General features: G+C 42.8%; 1 protein-coding gene across 3 annotated transcripts in view; it reads left to right on the forward strand.

Annotated features, from left to right (window-relative positions):
- Positions 1–20,821, forward strand: part of man1a2 (mannosidase, alpha, class 1A, member 2) — a 179,829-nt gene that overhangs the window by 105,700 nt on the left and 53,308 nt on the right. For 2 of the 3 annotated variants that reach the window (XM_080413101.1, XM_080413102.1), the window contains exon 6: positions 10,354–10,475. In XM_080413101.1, coding sequence (XP_080269227.1) covers positions 10,354–10,475 — 122 coding nt within the window. The remainder of the gene's footprint in view (positions 1–10,353; positions 10,476–20,821) is intronic. The other variant, XM_080413103.1, reaches the window with a different exon arrangement.

Raw genomic sequence — 20,821 nt, forward strand, 5'->3', positions numbered from 1 at the left:
TTCATTAATTGAAAAAGTAATCGATAATAATAATATCTAAGAAGCTAATCGATCTCAATAGTTGTCTGTCTGTCAGTAGAATCAAAGCTCTTTGGATGCGAGTGGGGAAAACCGAGTCGCAGCAGTACACCTTCTACATTAGCATAAAATGCTGCACTGCTTTCCATTTTCCATTTCCTTTCTTCCTGTTGTACCGAGGAGGGAGAATACCAAACCATCAAACGAATCTGCTGCCAAACTGGGGGGGGGTGCTGGATAACTGGGAACGGGCCCCAGAAGTGACCTGTGGTCTGGTCGGACAACCATTTTTTTTAATGGCATGGCTCTGTAAGAGCTCGCCGTCTATAAGAGGGTCTATCTCTATGTTTCAGTATGTGTCTCTGTTTGTCCGGCACAAACGCTACAGTGTGGATCTGAGGCATAGTGTTTTAGTGGGGGTACAGGGAGGGAGAGGTAGCAAATGTAATTAAGGTAGAAGAGTCTTCACCTACGTTTTCATCTTTGTGTTGTTATGAACATTTTGAATTTTTGCATTAGAAAACCAGAATGAAAATTGCTTCAATATTACAAACTGGGTTTACAGTTGTTGTTTTTTTGCTGAGGTGGAAAAGGTGGTGTATTGATAAAGAGAAGGTAGGATAAAAGATGATGGAAACAGAGTTTTTGCATAACAAAAGTCACAAAATATTTGTTTCTGTTTGGTGTGGTTATGAGAGAGGTGATTTATACTTTTACTTTTAAGGAGCAATAGTCGTTCCACAAGCTCACAACGTGTCATATCTGCTTCACGTTGTGAGCTTGTAGATCAGCTACTTTGGACGTGCGACGGAGTAAAAATAAGGCCTTAGAGGGAAGTTTGGTGTAGGAGTTCAGTGTCGTTTTCTGCCACAAAGCCTCCTTAGTCCTTTCTAGTCAAGGTCTCTCTGCCTGATCCTGTTGAGTGCTGCAAATGTTCACACAACTACGCGCGCACACACACACACACACACACACACACACACACACACACACACACACACACACACACACACACCTACCTCAGCTCTCCATCTCCTCCTATGTTCCGGAGCTGGCAGCTTACAAGACAGAGAGACCGCCGAGTGAATAATGGTGTCATCACGTTGGCCTGCCTGTAGATTCATAGCAGCACTCTGTCACCTCACGTGCGTGTGTGTGTGTGTGTGTGTGTGTGTGTGTGTGTGTGTGTGACTGTGAGTCAGATCACACAAAAACAGAGTGGAAAAAAGAGAGGAAAAAAGGAAAGCGTGCGTGCACACGTGTATGAGATGGATCAGAAGGAGTGTGTATGTGTGATGTTTTTGTGTGCAAGGGAAAGAGGAAACGACTTTGTGCCGTGTACACACAGTTGGATCTAGGGGAAATGAAAACGTGTTTGTGCGCAAATTGGATCGAGAGGGAAACGCATTTGTGTGTGTGCGTGTGTGTGTGTGTATATAGGTGTGCGCGCGTGTCTGGTGATAATTCCCTGAATAAATAATCCCAGCCAATTTGTCTCAGATAAGCAGCGGCTGGCACCCCTACACCTACCTGCCGCAAACAGCCAATTCAGCCTCATTTGATAGGATTTGGCGCCGTTTGAAAGGCTACGCACACACACACACACACCACTCTGGCTGATGGGGGGAGAGGTGGGGGGGGGGACTCGACGTATTGATGGCAAGACTGACATAGAGATAGGGGGGTAGGGGTGTGTGTAGAAAGCAATGATAAAAGGGCGGCTGTGTGAGGGACTGAGGACAGCGCAGATAAAAAGGACGGCGTAGATTAGAAAGCTATTTTCAACAGATTAGCTAGATATCGAGGATTAGCAACTTGGGAACGTCTGACACACACGGAGGGGCGGGGAGGGGGGGGGTGAGTTTGTGATAAAAAAAAAGAAAGCTATGAAGATATTGTATTTAACCCAGTGCTTCTCAAACTTTTTCATGTCAAGGAAAAGACCCCCAAATTCTTATGTATTTGGCCATCTGGGGGCCATGCTTTTGGGCATCTCAAGTCATTATAGGCAAAAACTTTCAGAAATCTTCAAAAATAGCAGAACTACATTGCTCACAACATGAGTTTGTTGCAACAAAGACGACATGATGATAAACGACAGCAAAACAGGTCACAAAGTACAATTTACAATTCATGCATTTTAGCAGAGGCTCTTAATCCAGAGCGATTTACAGTAAGCAAGGTAAACACAAGGTAATACATAAAATGCATGACCGTGTAGTGCCTCAGTAATCTAGGATCCATGTAATCAGGATTCAGGTAAACCAAGAACCTATCATCAGTCTAAACATTATAATAATATCAAAATCATACATACATTGAAACTATACAGACTATAGGATGCCATGTCAACAAATGAACCTGGCATCTGTCTAAATAACATGCAGTCTAAATAACATGCTATCTAAATTACATTTTAACCTTTGCATAAGACTGCATGGTCGTCAAGGCTAGGGCAAGTGCTATGGGCCAATTACAGGAAGGGATGGTGATAGAGGGACTAGAAGGGAAGGAATGACCACGTGAACGTGGGACGATGTGGAAAAATCCAAAGCCTAATTTTCCAGGGGGAGGGTGCGGAGGGGGGGGGGGGGGGGGGGGGGTTCCAGAGCCTTGAATCTGGGGAAACAAAATGAACGGCAAATTTCACGGTACGCTTGCTCAGCCCCGGTTGCAAATTAGCAGAAGCCGATTAATCTTGCCAAGAGGTGTGAGCTAATAAGCTATTACCGAGGAGAAAAAAAGGTGAAATGTTGGGAGGAGGGCTGGACCGGAGCTATAAATATGAGTTAAGGGAACTTGTCTCCCGAGGCTCTGCTCTAACTTTCAGAATCACTTTATTCATGTACAGACACACCTCCGGGGTTTTCACAGGCGTTCAGAGAGACTTGGCAGGTACGATTAGAGCCTGTAGTATTTTTTTTATAAACATTTTTTTACATGCGACTTCATGTAACTTCACAACCAATCCCAAAACCGTTATATTCTATACTGTGCTGACGCGGAAAGAATACAAAATCCAGACATCAAACAAATGCCATCATTTCAGATGCCCAACATTTCTACGTATTCTATAATATCGTCGCTGTCAGGCATATTCTAACTTTTTGTGTTTTTTCGTAAATTAACTCCCTACTTGATCATATTGCTACAGCATCACACAAGAGTATCAAAAGTAGCAGATCCACAAGCTCGAAACGCGCCGCGAAGCTTTAACATTTTAAACATATTCTATATCCTTCAGTTATATACATTAGCTCAGCAACATGCTAGCCAATCTGTTTGCGGCTATGATTGCCCCCACTCAAAGCCTTTCCTTGAACTGTACTGTTTTGTATACAAAGAAAATCAAATATTTATATGATAAATGTATGAATGTGTGTCTGTGACAAGCAGCAACATGTGTGCCGCTTGTCTTGTCTTTTCTTGTCTTTTAAAATTCACCCGCCGTCCTGAGTCAAATCCCTTGTTGTATTGTGCAAAGAGGCATGCCATATGGTGAACTGCACTAAGAAATCTGGTACATTAATATGCTTATTGCAGGTTACTCATAAATGTACCTTGTAAAACATTAATGGGGCCCCATTTATAATACAAAATAAAGACATATTTTGTAGCTTTTTTCACCTGTTCATCTCCCTCTAGCAGGAAATGTACCATGAATAATTCACTTTTAACATTGTGTTTTAACCCATTCACGCATTTACAAACCATAATATCAGTGCTACAGTATATCAGTGGTTCTCAAACTTTTTCATGTCGAGGACCCCCAAAATGATATGTATTTGGCCGTGGACCCCCATTTGAAAATATTTTTTTTCCAGGGACCCCCAGAAGCAAAGATTTGAGTAAAAATGTTCCCTTATATATATATTCATAGATTTGCACACATTTTCAAGATTTAAAAAAAAATAGCAGATCTACAAGCTCATAGCGCGGCACTCGGTGCCGCGCTATGAGCTTGTGCATCTGCTATTTTTCACTAGCCAAAGTATAAAGTAATGGCCTCCTGTACGAGTGCTGTCTTTCTGCGGCACGTGGCTGGGTGTCTTCAGCTAGCGAGTAGTGACAGACGGGCAGGGTCATATGGCAGTCTCCCAGGGTCCACGGCTCCACCAACAGTTGGACCAATCTGTCCGTGTTAGGCAAGCCACCAGGGGCATGGAGCTCTCTGCCCCATCTGCCTGGCCGCGGTGTATTTTTAGAGTGATCTAGAGCCCACTGTCCACGGTTGATAATAACGGCGCGGCTTCTGCACAAAGACCTAGATTGAGAGGCTGAGGAAGGTGGTGGTCCAGCAGTGGATGTATTTGTTTTGATGGGGGGGGGGGGAAAAGAATCCGAGGCAGGATTTTATCAGGGGAAACACTGCTGAAGTTGAGTGTAGAAGAGCTATGTTCTTTATGCCTTTAGTACAGTCGGTAGTAGTATTGGGGAACTGCGACAACCGTTAGTGGGTGGGTGTATGGCTTGATTCTTCACTTAACCCATTGAGACCTGAGGCCGATTCTACATGTCTCCTAAATCTCAACAGTTTTCTGAAAAACGTATGTTTCTGTATCTGTTCAATCTTTTTCATGTCAAGGACCCCCAAAATGATATGTATTTGGCCGCGGACCCCCATCAAAATATTTTGTTCTAGGGACCCCCAGAGCAAAGATTTGAGTTAAAAATGTTCGCTTTAAAAATATATATATTCAAAGATTTGCACACTTTTCACGATTTTTCTAAAATAGCAGATCTACAAGCTCGTAGCGCGGCACTCGGTGCCGCGCTATGAGCTTGTATATCTGCTATTTTTGAATAGCCCAAAGTGTAAAATAATGCTTTTTAGCTCAAATCTAAAAATGACACAGTTCCAGGTCTTAATGGGTTAAACCCCATATGGTTGACCGGAGTCCTATACTTGTGTCTTTTCTCTTTTCTGTTATTGTGGGGTAGGCTTTCGCTGACAATAGCCGATCGGCAAGCTCACAACGCGACACAACACGAATACGGATGCTGGGGTTTTAAGTGATTAAGCCCCTGTCCCACACTGGACAAAGAAAACCCACTAAAACCTGGCTTTTGTCTTTAGTGGGAAAGGTCATTCGGCATTCATTCCTGGAACAAATGACTCTGCAGTAGTCACAGGTATTTATTAGCTCCAGCTCCACTCGGCAATGATGGAAACAAGACGATGTGGGTCGACATGCGTCTTTTAAAATCAACGTAAAATTAATTCAAACGTGTGTGTGTGTGTGTGTGTGTGTGTGTGTGTGTGTGTGTGTGTGTGTGTGTGTGTGTGTGTGTGTGTGTGTGTGTGTGTGTGTGTGTGTGTGTGTGTGTGTGTGTGTGTGTGTGTGTGTGTGTGTGTGTGTGTGTGTGTGTGTGTGTGTGTGTGTGTTACTTGCAGGCACTTCACAAACTCAGTTATTCTAGGAACGCACTCATATCTGGCAAAGGAACATTGCGATTGATAACATGACTGTCATGCTTTTATGTGTAATGGATGGATATAGTTCCTGTAGTGGGTTTTGTGATCTGGCAAACACCAGAAAAGAAAACCAAAAAGGCACTCTCGTCTACTGGCAGTGGGAAAAGAGTCAAAAGCCATTTTTTTAAAATACCTGCATATACGCCCTTCTTTTTGTTGGGAAAAGGTTATCAGTTGATGGTATTCATGATGCCCACTGATTTGAGCGTCATGATTGTGAATACAGCAAGTATCCCCGTTCGGCCACGTGACTTCATGACATCACGGACACACAAGCCTCCCTTCCTTCCTTCTACAAGTTTCTGGGAGAACACGGCTCTCGTGTCTCACACAGCCTTCGGTTGGACCGTCCCGAGGCCACAAGGGAAGAAACAAGATGTCTGAATTCTTTAAGCCTGGAGGGGTATTTTCCCTTTTTCCACTTGGCTGCCATTCAGATGGAGCTGCATCAACAGAATGTCTAATGCTGATCAAAAGCCCAGGATCCACTATCAAAGTGTTGTAGTATTCAAAAGAGCAGCAGGCGGGGGGGGGGGGGGGGGGGGGGGTTGTGAACGCAACTCCAAAAAGAGCTCCGGTAGCCAAAGAGGGTTAGTGACATTTGCCGTTGTTCTATAGAAGCCAAGAGCTGTGTTTTTAAAAGGAGCAATACATCATTAAGTGCAGCCAACAGTAGATCACCATTAGGTTTTGCTTTGACATCTGAAAGGAAGTAGACCCTATAGTTTCTTTTTGTGTTTTTGAGGGCCTCGGGAGAGAGAAGAGCTCAATGAAACTTTTAACACTTAACTTAAAAAACGGCACTACTTGGCCACGTCCACGAAAAGGATTGAGTCGAGAGAACCCTGCACTCGAGCGCTGCGTGGACATCCATCTTCCGAAGCGACGTGATTTCTTTTCGCCGAGAGAGATGGGAGTCGATCCCCCCCCCCCCCCCCCCCCCCACCCCCCATCGGATCGATTGCGTTCTCCGGGCTCTCTGCGAGGGTGGACGTATCGATCAGGGTAATCTGCGTGATAGGAGGATAAAATATTGAAGGTAAAGATCAAACAGAAGTTGTCAGACAACCGCTGTTTCGGTGAAGTGTGTGAACGGCTTCTTGGTAGTTAAAACCAACTTAGCAGTTTCAGACCAATAACACAGTGCTCGGCACAATCTATGCTCTGCTTATCACATCATCCATTTTGTTGTAACTCTCTCTCTCTCTCATCCTCCCTCCGTCGATGCCGTGAGTCCTCTCTCTCTCCCGCCACGCCTCCCACTGCAACACCCCATCTCCCCTCTTTCATTTTTATTTCCATTTTTATTTCTTCTCTCAATGTCTTTATCTCTTCTCTGTTCTGTCTCTTTTCCTGTCCACTTCCTACTCTCTCTCTACCCCCCTCGCTCTCTCTCTCTCTTCTCCCTCTCTCCCTGTACGTTTCTATCTACATCTCTCTTTACTTTGCTCTCTTCCTCTTGTTCTTCCTCGTGTGTTCTCTTCTTTCATCTCTCTATCACCCGCCCTCTCCTCCCTTTGCTACACTGTTGGACTCCCTTTATCCTCTCTGTATTTCTCTCTCTCTCACTCTCTCCTCTCTCTCCCTTTTTCTCACTCTCTCTCCCTGCCGGCCTGCAGTGTCATTGAGAACAGTGGATGGAAGGAGGGAGGGAGGGAGTGATTTGGCTGTCCGTGGTGATTTAATGAAGCAGGCCACAACACCACTGTCTTCTACCCTCCTCCTCCTCCTCCCCCTTCACTGTAAAGTACACTCTGTGCGTGTGTGCGTGTGTGTGTGTGTGTGCGTGGGTGTTACAGTAAGTGTGCATACTCTTCTCTGTGAAAGAGAAAGGGCACAGTGTGTGTGCGACACTGAGAAAGTGGCTAAGTGAGACCAACAGTATCATGTGCAAGGGGAGACGCGCGTGCGTGTGTGTGTACACACACACACACACACACACACACACACACACACACACACACACACACACACACACACACACACACACTGATAAAATAAATAGAAGAAGAGAGAGTATTTTAGGCCAACTCCTGAACGGTTTTGCCAGTAACTAAGGCAATACCGCTGTGTTTCATTCAAGCTATTAACATCACCTCCCTCTGGTTGGCGGTTTATATTACACGCCTCGCACAGGATATACCAACATCCACTCTGTGATTCAAAACTCGCCATCACGCTGAAGACACGCTGGTCTTCGGGCTCCACAATTGATTGATTCCTCCTCCTTTGGCTATTGATTGTACATACTCCCATAGACCACAGATCACTTCAAAGTAACCGTGGTGGTGCCATTAGAATGCTAAGACTCTTACCTTTCCTCCTGGGCCCATTACTCAAAAGAGTATCTAAACTGAAATCAGTACCAGTCAGACATTTTAGTATGTCATAATAATACCTCATTACCCTGTCTGCAGCTGTGTGTGTGTGTGTGTGTGTGGCTGAGGATTGTAAAGGCTCCTGTCTGTGTGTCGTCTGTGTACGATGGATGACTGGATTTTCATGAAACCTGGTGGGAATGATCAGTAGGCTGCCCCAATGTTTGTTTTTGTCGCTGTCGGGGTAGAAACCTCTTGTGTTAATTTTTCGTAAATTAATGCCCTACTTGATCATACTTCAGCGTCACACACAAGCAGCAAAAGTAGCAGATCTACAAGCGAAGCGACGCGTTTCGAGCTTGTCGATCTGCTGCTTTTGCTCTTTTTGAATTGGAAGTAACTGTTTTTGGACATACAGTATGAGGTTTCCACCCGACGGAAGTTTTATTTTTATTGATCCACGAACCCTACTCTATTATACTTTTGTCATATGACAAAGAGAGAGCTGATTAAAGATTCTGAAAATAGCAGCTTATAGATTTGCTATTTTTGGAAAAAAATTATAATAATGTTGACATTTTGGGGGAATTTTCCCAAAATGAGGACCTCGGGTGGTTACCTTTTTGTGCCTTGGTCATAATCAAGGTCAAGTTCAAAGTTATATAATGGGTCATATCTCAGGAACAGAATGATGAGGATTGATGTGCTGGATTTCTTGTCGAAATCAAGTCAGGTGATGTCCTTTGCCGTCAAATTACGTCATTAAGTTCAATTTCTGTCTGTCTGTCTGTCTGTCTGTCTGTGTGGGAGCAATCTGGGAACCCATCGTCGAATAAAAAGGAAAAACAGGGCTTTTCACTTTTGCCTTTGAGTAGCGGAGCGTCTGAATCTGTTCTTGAGAGATTAGTATGGGAGTGATCAGTAGGCTGCCCTGAAGAGATGATTTCCTTTTGGGTTGAAAAGGTCATAGTCACAGCCAAGATCAAAATGGAGAACAAATGGGTGAATTATCATGAAACTTGGTGGGAAGGATCATTAGACTCCATCGAAGAGATGAACTTTTTAATTTTGGTTACAAAGTACTTAAAGTTGTACAATGCAAATTCACAACTAACGATTTTTAGCAACCTCTGCTGGTCACTACCGTCACTGCATACAATTTCCATAGTCCTCGATTACCCAGAATTCCATTCGTTTTCACCGGAAGCCGGAAGCGTTTCAAAAAGCGATCTTTTAATTGTTTTATACTATCTACGGATCGTTTCTCTTATCCAGTGGAGCATTAGTTACCATGAGCTGTGCTTTCTTTTTCTGTTCTTTTTCGATCTTCTAATCCTACATTCTCTTAAAATCAGCGTGAGGTTCCTTTTTGTTATTAGCGCGATAGTTCCTGGCCAAACAGGAAACCGTTGCGGTAGTTCCTGGCCAAACAGGAAACCAGTGCATTTCCACCTCCGTTTTCCGGCCAGATGACGTCATTTCCCCGGGAAAGTCCCCCCAGTCCACGTTCAATAGAAAATATATAAATAAAAGGCTTCCGGGGGTGAAATTCATGGAGTGGGTGTTGTGAAACTTTTGCCACTCACAAAAGATATACAATTTAACTTCAGTTTTGTTGAAAACGTTACCTAGTATGCCTTTAAAGGGACACTTCACCCAAAAAAAAAACTTGTTTCAATGGATTAGTCACCCCATGGAGACTTGAATTGAACTTGAAGTGGTTCCGGTAGGAGACACAACGGAGACTTGTTGCGTCTCCTACCGGAACCGCTGCCGGTCATCAAATTATTGTCTTAGGAATGAGACAAAAAACAAAAAAAATATCCATGAATTCAAGTCTCCATGGGGTGACTAATCCATTGAAACAAAGTTTTTTTGGGGGTGAAGTGTCCCTTTAATCATAGTCTTAGTCACATCTCACGATGAGACATAGAACAAAACGTGTGTCTTTCTTACCACTTTCACACTGGCGTTCCTATTTTGGGCCTGACCTGATGAAGGCCAACTTTGTGTACCCTGTGTTTTAAGTCAACGAAACACAGAGGAGAGCAATGTTGTTGTGCTTTTTATTTGTTTATTCTTTTAAACTGTCATTTTGTGTCCACCACCTACAACAAACTGGATATGCGCAACCCACTGTTTTGACCTATTTTGGGCATGTCATTAAAGGTAAACATTTAGACTTTTTTTTTTGTTATTAGCAGATTTATTTAAATAGCGGATGTACAAACTCACATCGCGACACGTTGTGAGCTTGTAGATCGGCTATTTTCAAATAGCCAAAGTACAAATCAGGCTTATTAGTGGTTAATGCAAAACATTCGGTGATTGCAAAACAAAAACCTGTTGTGGATGATGAATGAGACCTTTTCTACAACATGAGCGGAGAGCGGTTGCGGCAACAGCTCAGCTCCGCCCACATGCTCTGGTGCTAATAAAACACATGCTTCTCGAGTATTCGATTAATCGAAAAACTAATCGATAGAATAATCACTACGAAAATAATCACTGTGTGTTGTTTGTGGTGTGTGTTTTCTGCAGGTAATTCCCAGCTGGGTGCCACCATAGTGGATGCCCTGGACAGCCTATATATCATGGGTCTTCACGAGGAGTTCAAGGATGGACAGGATTGGATCGAACAGAACCTGGACTTTAGCGTGGTAGTAGTTTTTTCTCCACTTGTTATTATGTATACGTTTGTTTATTTCCTTATAACCCACTCCCCTCCTGTGCGTGCATCATTCTTTGAAGATACATGGTTCAAAAATCTGAGTGAGACACTGCTTACTGCTGCTTGTGAAACTCTATTAATTAAAGTTTATTTATGTGAAGCGATTTCAAATAGGGTTGCAACAGTTAATGGAGCTATTGATCAAATTTATTTTGAACAAATATATTTTTAAAATTATAATGTATATATATATTTAAATTTATTTTCTTTTAAAAATATAATCGCAAAAATAGCAGATCTACCAGCTCATGATGTGTTCTTCTGAATCGACACGTGAGCTTGTAGATCGGCGATTTTACCTATTTTTGCGGGACTCTGACCCTCCGTTGTACGAAAAAAAAATAGTTAAAAAAAATAGGGCTTAAGTGGTTAAGCAGACTAATAGAAAAAAGTATCTATACAAATGTGTTGTTCATATACAAAAGAATTAAGAAAGAAAAGGAAAATCGATTATGGGATTAATTAAAAAAGTAATCGATAGAATATTCGTTATGGGAATAATTGATGGTTGCAGCCCTTAAAAACCTAAAGATGAAACTGTCTGTGCATTACGTGCCTCATGTTTCGGTCTGTTGTATCATAATCAAATCACAGCACAAGGCCATGAAACGTTATTAGCTCTTAACTCAATAATCTGACATGTGGTGCAATTTGTTTAGGAACGGTCAAGGTCGGTGATGAGCCACGTGACTCCAACATTATGCACACAGGGTACCTGGTGACGCAGCACAATGCACAGACCATATCGCTGCTGTCGGCTAGAAACCTCGTATCTCCATATTGTTGTCCTTTTTTTTTTGTAAATTAACGCCCTACTTAATCATACTACAGTGTCACACAAAAGTTTCCAAAATAGCAGATCAACAAGCTCGAAACGCCGCACAAAGCGACGCGTTTTGAGCTGGTAGATCTGCTACTTTTGATGTTTTTGAATTAGAATCCTGATAAGTTATAGTTTTGGACTCCCATGTCTCTTCTCTCTGTGGCCCTGGCTTTACTTCCTATCTCTCTGCGTTTCTCAACGCCTGGTCCGGGGACCACCAGGGGTCCAAATGGACCCTTTACGGGTCTGTAACTCTGAGAGTGTACAAATGGAACCAAATAGACCCGTTCCATTTTGTACACTCTCAGAGTTAAATTTACACAGAGGATTTTACAGTGTAGATTGGGGTCCCAGAGATTAAAAAAAACAAAACAATTGTATCAAATTAATCAAACTGGGGGTTCTTGAAGTTCAGAAGGTCGAGAAACACTGCTCTACTCTGACCTGTGTCATGAAACAAAGCATAGAAATGGCAAAAAATCCATCTCTAAAGCCAAAGAAGAAACTTAAAGGGATACTTCACTTTCGGGTCGGGGAAACATTTAAAAAATATATTAAAAATAAATGAAAAAAGTAATGGAAAATTCATGGCCCCCTCACGCATTAGAGTGTCCTACTAATGTGTGAGGGGGCCTTTATTTTGCCATAACTTCTTTCATTTTTTTTTAATATATTTTTTTAATGTTTATTTTATGTGAAAGTGAAGTATCCCTTTAATGTAGGAGTCGGAAGGTCTGTGTAGGTCTCGCGTGTCTTTTCTCTCTGTGGCCCTGGCTTGATTGGCTCTCTACACTACTGTTTCTCAACACCTGGTCCGGGGACCACCAGTAGGGTCCAAATTTTATTGTGTAGCTGTTGCAATCTTAAAGTACATACGAAAACATCGAACATAATGAGCAAATAAGTCGGCTTTAACTAGACGTTAAGCCCTTGTTTATTCCAATGAGACGGAGTATTTGGCGCTGTTTACGACTTTGGTGTGAGTGAGTGGTGTAAATGCCATGGGTTTGACAGAAAGGCCTCGCGATGGCTGGAGAGACTGGGTAAAGGTTCGGTTCTGATGCAAAAACACGAGCCCGTTTTGACCCAATTAGAAGCTCTGCACGTCTAGTTAAAGCTGACTTATTTGCTCATTATTATGTTCGATGTTTTCGTGTGTACTTTAAAATGGCAACAGCTACACAATAGCGTTTGCTAATGAGCTAATGTGTCTTGTATGTTAATGCATAGCTTGTTTATTGCTGTTATCTATGATAGATAACCTGCATCATCATCATGATGTATGCCTTCGCCGCAGGCCAAATTGCCCACTAGGGAGAACAATGCTGTTTAGTTGAACCAAGGGTTACTCTCTGTGTGTGTGTGTGTGTGTGTGTGTGTGTGTGTGTGTGTGTGTGTGTGTGTGTGTGTGTGTGTGTGTGTGTGTGTGTGTGTGTGTGTGTGTGTGTGTGTGTGTGTGTGTGTGTGTGTGTGTGTGTGTGTGTGTGTGTGTGTGTGTGTGTGTGTGTGTGTGTGTGTGTGTGTGTGTGTTTACTTAGACGAAGGGGAAAGCAGAGAGGAAAGCAACACAGAAGGTTGTAATACAGTGTGTGTCAAAGCTGGGAATGGAATTGTAGCAGAGAGAATATTACCGTAGAGTGTTTTTTTCTCACAAAACTGAAATGACTGGCATTTCCTGCATGACACTATAAGGCAGTGCCTCCAAGCAGACTCAAGTCCCACGACCCCTGCAATAAGGCGGCACAAGAGATGCTTAATTCTATCCGTGGAGGACCTGTCTACAAACACGTTGCTCCAGGGGGTTCCAGGGGGTCCTTAGCAAAAGTGTGTCACTTTGTGCCGCGCTGCAAGCCTGTACATCTGCTAAAATATAAATAAATACTGCTATTAAAAAATATATTTGAAAAATATCAAAAATGTTATAGTTTTTAGGGTTCTGGGGGTCCCTGGCACTGCTTCCAGGATGCCGCCAGCAATGTGTTTGTAGACGGGTCCTCCACGGATAGCTCTCTTGTGCTGCTTTATTGTAGGGGTCACGGGCGGGACTTGAGTCTGCTTGGAGGCGCTGCCTTAGTTGTGGTGTCATGCAAGAAATGCCAGTCCTTTCAGTATTGTGAGAAAAAAATACTCTATGATAATATTCTCTCTGCTACTGTTCCATTGTTACAGTCTCTGCTACAATTCCATTCCCAGCTTTGTCACACACTATATTACAACTCTTGTTGGTACTTTTCATTGGTTCAATAGTTATTAAACCCACTGAGAGACGTAACCACTTTAAACCTTGTGTCGCTAGTTTGGGCATGTCCTTTTCAAAGATGTATTATTATTGTCTCCGCCAGGAGACTATGTTTTCGTTCCCGTCCATCCGTGTGTCCGCCAAGCTAACATTGGTCAAGCTCCACGTGACAATATGTTGAAAGGGTGTGCTCTGATTGGCCAGCGAGACGCATGACGAAATAGAGACCTATAAATAGGTGTGTCACTTAAAAAAATTACATATTTTTTTAAGTGAGCCTCTATCAGCCAAGCTAACATTGGTCAATGACACACCAGAATCGTCTCTAAAACAGATCCCTCATACCCAAGTGACGCATTGCATGTCTTCAGAACAAATGCAGCCACAGATTCACACAATGGCAAAAAGCTAATAAAGTTGCCAACAGAAATATCCAACATCACCGCAATTGATTCACAAAAAGATTGTAAGACAGGACTAGTTAATGTTACACTATCAAGCAAGCCATCGCATACAGGAGGCTTACGGGAGATCGTGTCTGTAGCAGTTGGGGCCAGAGTCATGTTGACAACCAACATCAATGTCTCTGACGGACTGTCCAATGGAGTATGCGGAACAGTTGTTCACATCCATCAAACAAACACAACCCTAATTAGAACATTCCCAGAAAACTATGGTTAAAGATAGGGTAAGTGATTTCCGTTGATTAAAATAGCACGGGTCTGCTGGCGGAGACTTGTGCTCCGAGGAGCACATTTTCTAGTTATTTATTTTTCCAAAATAGAAAAACAATTGCAGATCTACAAGCTCACATTGTGACACGTTGTGAGACCTTGTCATATGACTAAATATAAGTTTGTAAATATGGAGATGCAAGGTTTTAGCCCGACAGCAACGATATAACACATGATGGATGGATGGATGGATGGATGGATGGACAGACAGACAGACAGATACTTACTTTGTTTGGCAACAACACACTTTTTACAACACATTGTGACGTTAGGATTAACACTGGGTTCCACTAGTTTCCTGACATTCTTGTGGCTTCAGTCATCCAGGGATCACAGATATGAACCTCAAGAAGTGAGCTCTCACTCACTCCTCTGATGGAGACAGACAGCGACACACACCACAGGCTTCCCACAACCAAACCCCCCCCCCCCCCCCAAATCAGGCAGCCAGCAGCCCTACACACACACACACACACACACACACGCGTGTGTTTGTATTACTGTACGTGTGAGGACATCAGCATTTTAGGTCAGCTTTGAAAACACCCAAAAGATATATATACCCTAAAAATAGCAAAGCTACAAGTTGTGAGCTTGTAGATTTAGATTAAATTGTTTTGGTGCACAACACTGCCTCGCAACTAAGTATAAATCAGGCATAACTCTAACCGTATTAACCCCTAAACCTAACCTCTAAATGCCTAATCCTAACCTGAATGTTTTCCCTAATTTTAAACCTAATTTTAAAGCATAAAACCACTACCTCACTCTTGTGAAGACCAGAGAAATGGTCCTCATGATGTCTATTTCTCAAAGTGCACTATGCTTTTGGGGACATTTGTTCCTCACAAGTATAGTAACACAAGTATACACACACACACACACACACACACACACACCATACGCGTACCCGCTGACAGAATGGCTGTGAGGCCAATAAATGTTACATTGAAGTGTCAGTACTTTGTCCAGCAGGTTTCATAGTTAGAGCTCAGCCTGTCAGCCATCACGGTGCAGATTGGTAGTAGCAGTAGCTTTGCAGGTTGGCAGGAGATGGGAGGACACACACACACACACACACACGCACACACACACACACACACACAGAGTTGTGGTAGCTAGGATACAATGTGGGAGTCATGGTAACGTGGCCGGTGGCGATGGGTCGACTGCAGGATTCTTCTTTTTTTCCTTTTTTCTTTATTCTGCGGGGAGAACAAGGCCCTGACCAGACAGGTGCTCCACGCTATAGCTTTTTGAGTGCAGTCTGAAGGGTCTGTACACACTGGGAGCGTGGCAAATTAACCAGTGGTTCTCAGGGGGTCCTTGAAGGGGGTTCCAAGGGGGTTCCCCGGCTAAATTAGGTAAAGGACGACCTCAGACATTCAACCTATTTTCATATATTTTGGGCCATGATAATATGGTACCATGTTTGTGTAGTAAAAGTAGCAATACCACAATTTAGAAATACTCTGTTACAAGTAAAAGGCCTGCGTTCAAAATGTTACTCGAGTAAAAGTACGAAAGTATTGGCATCGAAATATACTTAAAGTACCAAAAGTAAAAGTACTAAAATGTTTGAAAATAGTAGATCTACCAGCTCACAACGCGCCGCAATGCGACGCGTTGTGAGCTTGTAGATCGGCTATTTTCAAATAGCCTAGGTATAAAATAGGGCTGAAGTGGTTAATGCATGTTTTATAATATAATAATTTATATCTGCAAAGTAACTAGTAACTAAAGTTTTCAAAAAATTTAAGTGGAGTAAAAGTACGATATTTGCCTTTGAGATGTAGTGGAGTAGAAGTAAAAGTTTTGAAAATTGGAATTACTCCAGTAAACTAAAAATACCTCAAAATAGTTCTCAAGTACAGTACTTGAGTAAACGTACTTAGTTACTTTACACCACTGGTGGACAGTGACATCGTTAGGCAGGTTTATTAGTTACCCTGTATACTCGAGTGAGAAAACAATGTTGCACATTAATCAATTATCATTATAAAAAAAAATATATATATATATATATATATATATCATCTGGGGACCCGCCAAAATAATCCAGGGGTCCCGACCCACAGTATGAGAACCATTGATTGGCCTAATGTAGATGGCAAATGAACACAGGACTGTATTAGAATAGAAAGGGTCTAACTCCCCTGTCCCACAACACCCTCCCTCGCTCCGAGTTTCATTCATATTCACCATCTATTCTCCTCTCTCGCACTCTCTCTCCCTCTCTCTCTCTGTCTGTCTGTCTGTCTGTCTCACTCTCCTCTCTCTCTCTCTCCCTCTCTCTCTCTGTCTGTCTCTCTCACTCTCTCTCTCTCACTCACTCTCCTCTCTCTCTCTCCCTCTCTCTCTCTGTCTGTCTGTCTCTCTCACTCTCTCTCACTCTCCTCTCTCTCTCTCCCTCTCTCCATGCTCCTCTGCTTGCATCACCTCCACTATTCCATGCCTTTCGCCCTCTTTCTCCACATTCTGTTGCTTCTGTTGCTCTCTCTCTCTCTCTTCTCTTGTATCATTTACCACCTCATCCCTGTCCATCCACTCCCTCCTCTCCTCGTTAGCACACTCCTCTCCACCTCCTCTCCTCTCCTCTCCCATTAGTCCATTGTGGACCAGCAGACGGACGGTAACAATGGTAGCTTGTGGAATTGAGCTCCATTCATACATACACACACACACAAACAGTGGTGGAAAAAGTACTCACATGTTTTACTTAAGTAAAAGTATTAATACTGCAATGTAAAAAAACTGTTACAAGTAAAAGTCTGGAATTCAAAATTTACTTGAGTAAAAGTACAAAAGTATTGGTATCAAAATGTACTTAAAGTACCAAAAGTAGAAAGTACTCATTGTACAGAATGTCCCATTTTACAAGTTTTCAAATGTATAAAAATCATTTGAAAATGGCAAATCTACAAGTTCACAACGCGTCGCAATGTGTGAACTTGTAGATCGGCTATTTTCAAATATCCAAAGTCAATATAGGGCTGAATTGGTTAATGTTTGTTTTGTAATATTTTAAATCTACAAAGTGACTAGTAACTCAAGTTGTCCAATGATTATAGTGGAGTAAAAGTACAATATTTGCCTTTGAGATGTAGTGGAATAGAAGTAAAAGTACAGAAAATTGGAAATACTCCAGTAGAGTAAAAATACCTCAAACTTGTACTTAAGTACAGTACTTGAGTAAATGTACTTAGTTACTTTACACCACTGAGACACACACACACACACACATCTCTGTGTCAGTGTTGTTAGAGCCCTACAGAGGTACTGTAATCACAGGGCAGTCAGTGGGGCGCTGGAGAGAGAACGGTGACAGTCACACTGCTCATTAACCTCTGGAACAACAGTCGTACTGTTGTACTAGCAGTGGTGGACAAAACGTATTATACTCAAGCAATGGTGGAATATGTACTCATATATCGTACTGATACTTTTGATGCTTTTACAGTATGTGACGCTGTAGTATGATCAAGAAGGGGCGTTAATTTACGAAAAAACACAAAAAGTTAAAAAGAGATTTCTGTTTAGAAGGAGGGGAAGACACAGAGGATGAACGAGGGCGAGATGGACAGGGAAAGAGAGGGAGGGTGGGGGGAGGCGTGGGGCTTGATGTTGTCATTCCTAAGATGTACACATTAGCCGGCGGCGACAGCAGCACCGCACATAACAGGCTAAGCTAGCTTAGGCTCAATCTCGATGATACGGCCGTAGCATTACTGGAGGCTTTTCGCTGTATGCCTCTCACGGAGTAGGTAATTCCCTCAGCCTTTTTTTTTTAAAGGCCTGCATTGCACCTGACCCCCTGTTAATAAGGGAAGACGATGCAGGCTTTGGTTAGGATACAGTACATGCGTACGGCCTGCACATCTCGGGCGCGTTGTCGTCTGTGTTCCCACGCGGTGGAATATAAGGCCGCGCTGCAGGAGTTCCCAGTTACTTACGAGATTAAAGACATCACTCTTAGTCGAGCTTAATCACTTCTTTGCCTCAGGGGTGTGTGTGTGTGTGTGTGTGAGAGAGAGAGAGCGAGAGAGAGAGAGAAAGAGAGAGAGAGAGACTGTTTTTGGTAGTACCAACCTTGTAGAGATTTTTTGTGCGTGTAGGCATGTGTGTGCGTGCTTTACTGAAATTAATCATAGAGAGAGAGAGAGAGAGAGAGAGAGAGAGAGAGAGAGAGAGAGAGAGAGAGAGAGAGAGAGAGAGAGAGAGAGAGAGAGAGAGAGAGAGAGAGAGAGAGAGAGAGAGAGAGAGAGAGAGAGAGAGAGAGAGAGAGAGAGAGAGAGAATAAATACATGGTAGCGTGTGTAGTTGCGTTAGTGTGTTTCGATCACATCTACTCATGTGAACTACATTGGCACAGTATGCTATGTGCAGTTTTGATGCATGTAGTATGTATGAATGTGTTCTTCGTACACACACGCGCGCGCACGCCTACCAATAAGCAACGATGAAGTTAAGTAGATGTCATGTCAGATTGAAGCGGGCAGTGACTCATGGTCAACTGGGTGGGGGGAGGGGGGAGGGGGAGGGGTGTGGAGAGCACCGTCCCCCCCACCTCAGATGATGGATGTATGGTTATGAGGTCCATACGCATCACCACTGCACCCACAGAAAGATATCCACAGTGGAAAGAAGGAAATTAATGGAACCCATTAGCGGGCACATTAATAATCCACGGTCAAAGTGAGTCTTGATCTCAGGCGTAATGGAGGAAGATGGAGTGATGAATTAATGCCGCTGTTCAAAGGCCGAGCTCCAACCTGATTTGCTGAAACTCAATTATGCATCAGCCAGGAAAAGTCCATTTTTTCACCCCCCCCCAGCTAGATTTGTTAATATCACAATCATTTTAACCACTTTATCCATTTATACATTGGCTATAAAAAAAACAGCAGATCTACAAGCTCGCACATCTGCCTTTTTTTCGAAAATTCTGCAGACCCCCGTTGCAAACGAAAATAGCCCTTCTACAAGATTACTATACATCATTTAGCATCGCGAAAGATTCGCGATGGGTTGTTGTGAGCTTACAGATCTGTCATGACATGCCCAAAAAAGGGATGCATGTTGAAAGTGGTAAAACTGGCACAATGATGTTATGATTTGATATTAAAAAATATATATTGTTGCTCCATACTCTTTACTTTTTGTTTTACGTGATCACGCTACAGCGTCACACAAAAATAGCAAAAGTAGCAGATCTACAAGCTCACGTACAAGCTTCATGTAGATCTGCTACTTTTGCATTTGAATCCTGAAAAGTAACAATTTGGGACATTGGAGGTTTCCACCCGACAGAGACAATATATTTATTTTCTTTTTTCAACATTTTTGGCACCCCCTCTGGCAGCAACCACTTTGAAGTCCTGTGTTGTAGACCTAAACATTACGCACGATACAGCAATTTCTTTCTCATATCAAAACCTGAGGCCTTGTTCTATCCGAAAGGAATCAAATTTCATGCCCGTTTTGAGAGGAACGGGCAGGAAAGCTGACATTCTGGCTTCTGCAATTTTTGTTTGTATGTTTTTTTTTGTCACGATGCACCCAGGCTTGAAGCCTGTCGTGTTTGCCATGATTAGACTCTCTGTACCCCCCGCTGTGAAAGGTGAAAGACAGCCGGTGATGCGCCCCTTCTCTGTACTGTCTGTTCCCGTCACTTGTCACCCAATGACAGACTGTCACAACGGCAAACTTGGATTTGGAATGTTTCAGTCTGGGGACTGACATGTTTTTAAATTGTTTTCCTTCAAAAAACCGAAGGTCTATTATGATCATTTTCCTCACGTGTTGGTGCTGGGACACACACACACACGCACGCACCTGTGTGCGAGCGCACACACATTATACACAAAGCAGAAGATACATAGAAATGCATGGTTCTTCTTACATTGCTGAGAGCTTTATATTTCTCAACGACACGTGAGTGCCAGGCAGCGGTGGGGACCGTAGGTGTTGTGAAAAATGGTTGGAATCAACAGCTGTCTGGCAAAAAGACGCATCTGTGTCACTTTAGATGTCTTTGGGCTATTCAAAAATAGCCGATATACAAGCTCATAGGTGTGAGCTTGTAGATCTGCTATTTTTGAATAGCCCAAAGTATAAAATAATGGTTATACTGTAGCTGAAAATCTAAAATGACACAGTATGCGATGCGTTCCCGGATTGAATCGGTTAAAACTGGCAGTGCCCTCATGTTCCTTCCTGATCACTGAATGTGCAACACCTGTGTTTGTCCCCCGCTTATCTGCCTGCCTTCAGCTGTCCATGTGCAGCAGGCATTTTAATGTCCAAAAACTGTTTCTTTTCAGGATTCAAATTCAAAAGTAGCAGATCGACGAACTTGTAGATCTGCTACTTTTGATGCTATTGTGTGACGCTATAGTATGATCAAGAAGGGCGTTACTTTAAGGAATAACACAAAAAGTTAAAATATGGAGATAAAGAGTTTCCTGCCCGACAGCAACGAT

The sequence above is a fragment of the Gymnoscopelus braueri genome (assembly GCF_963280865.1).
Source record: "Gymnoscopelus braueri genome assembly, chromosome: 18".
In the NCBI taxonomy this organism is placed as follows: domain Eukaryota; kingdom Metazoa; phylum Chordata; class Actinopteri; order Myctophiformes; family Myctophidae; genus Gymnoscopelus; species Gymnoscopelus braueri.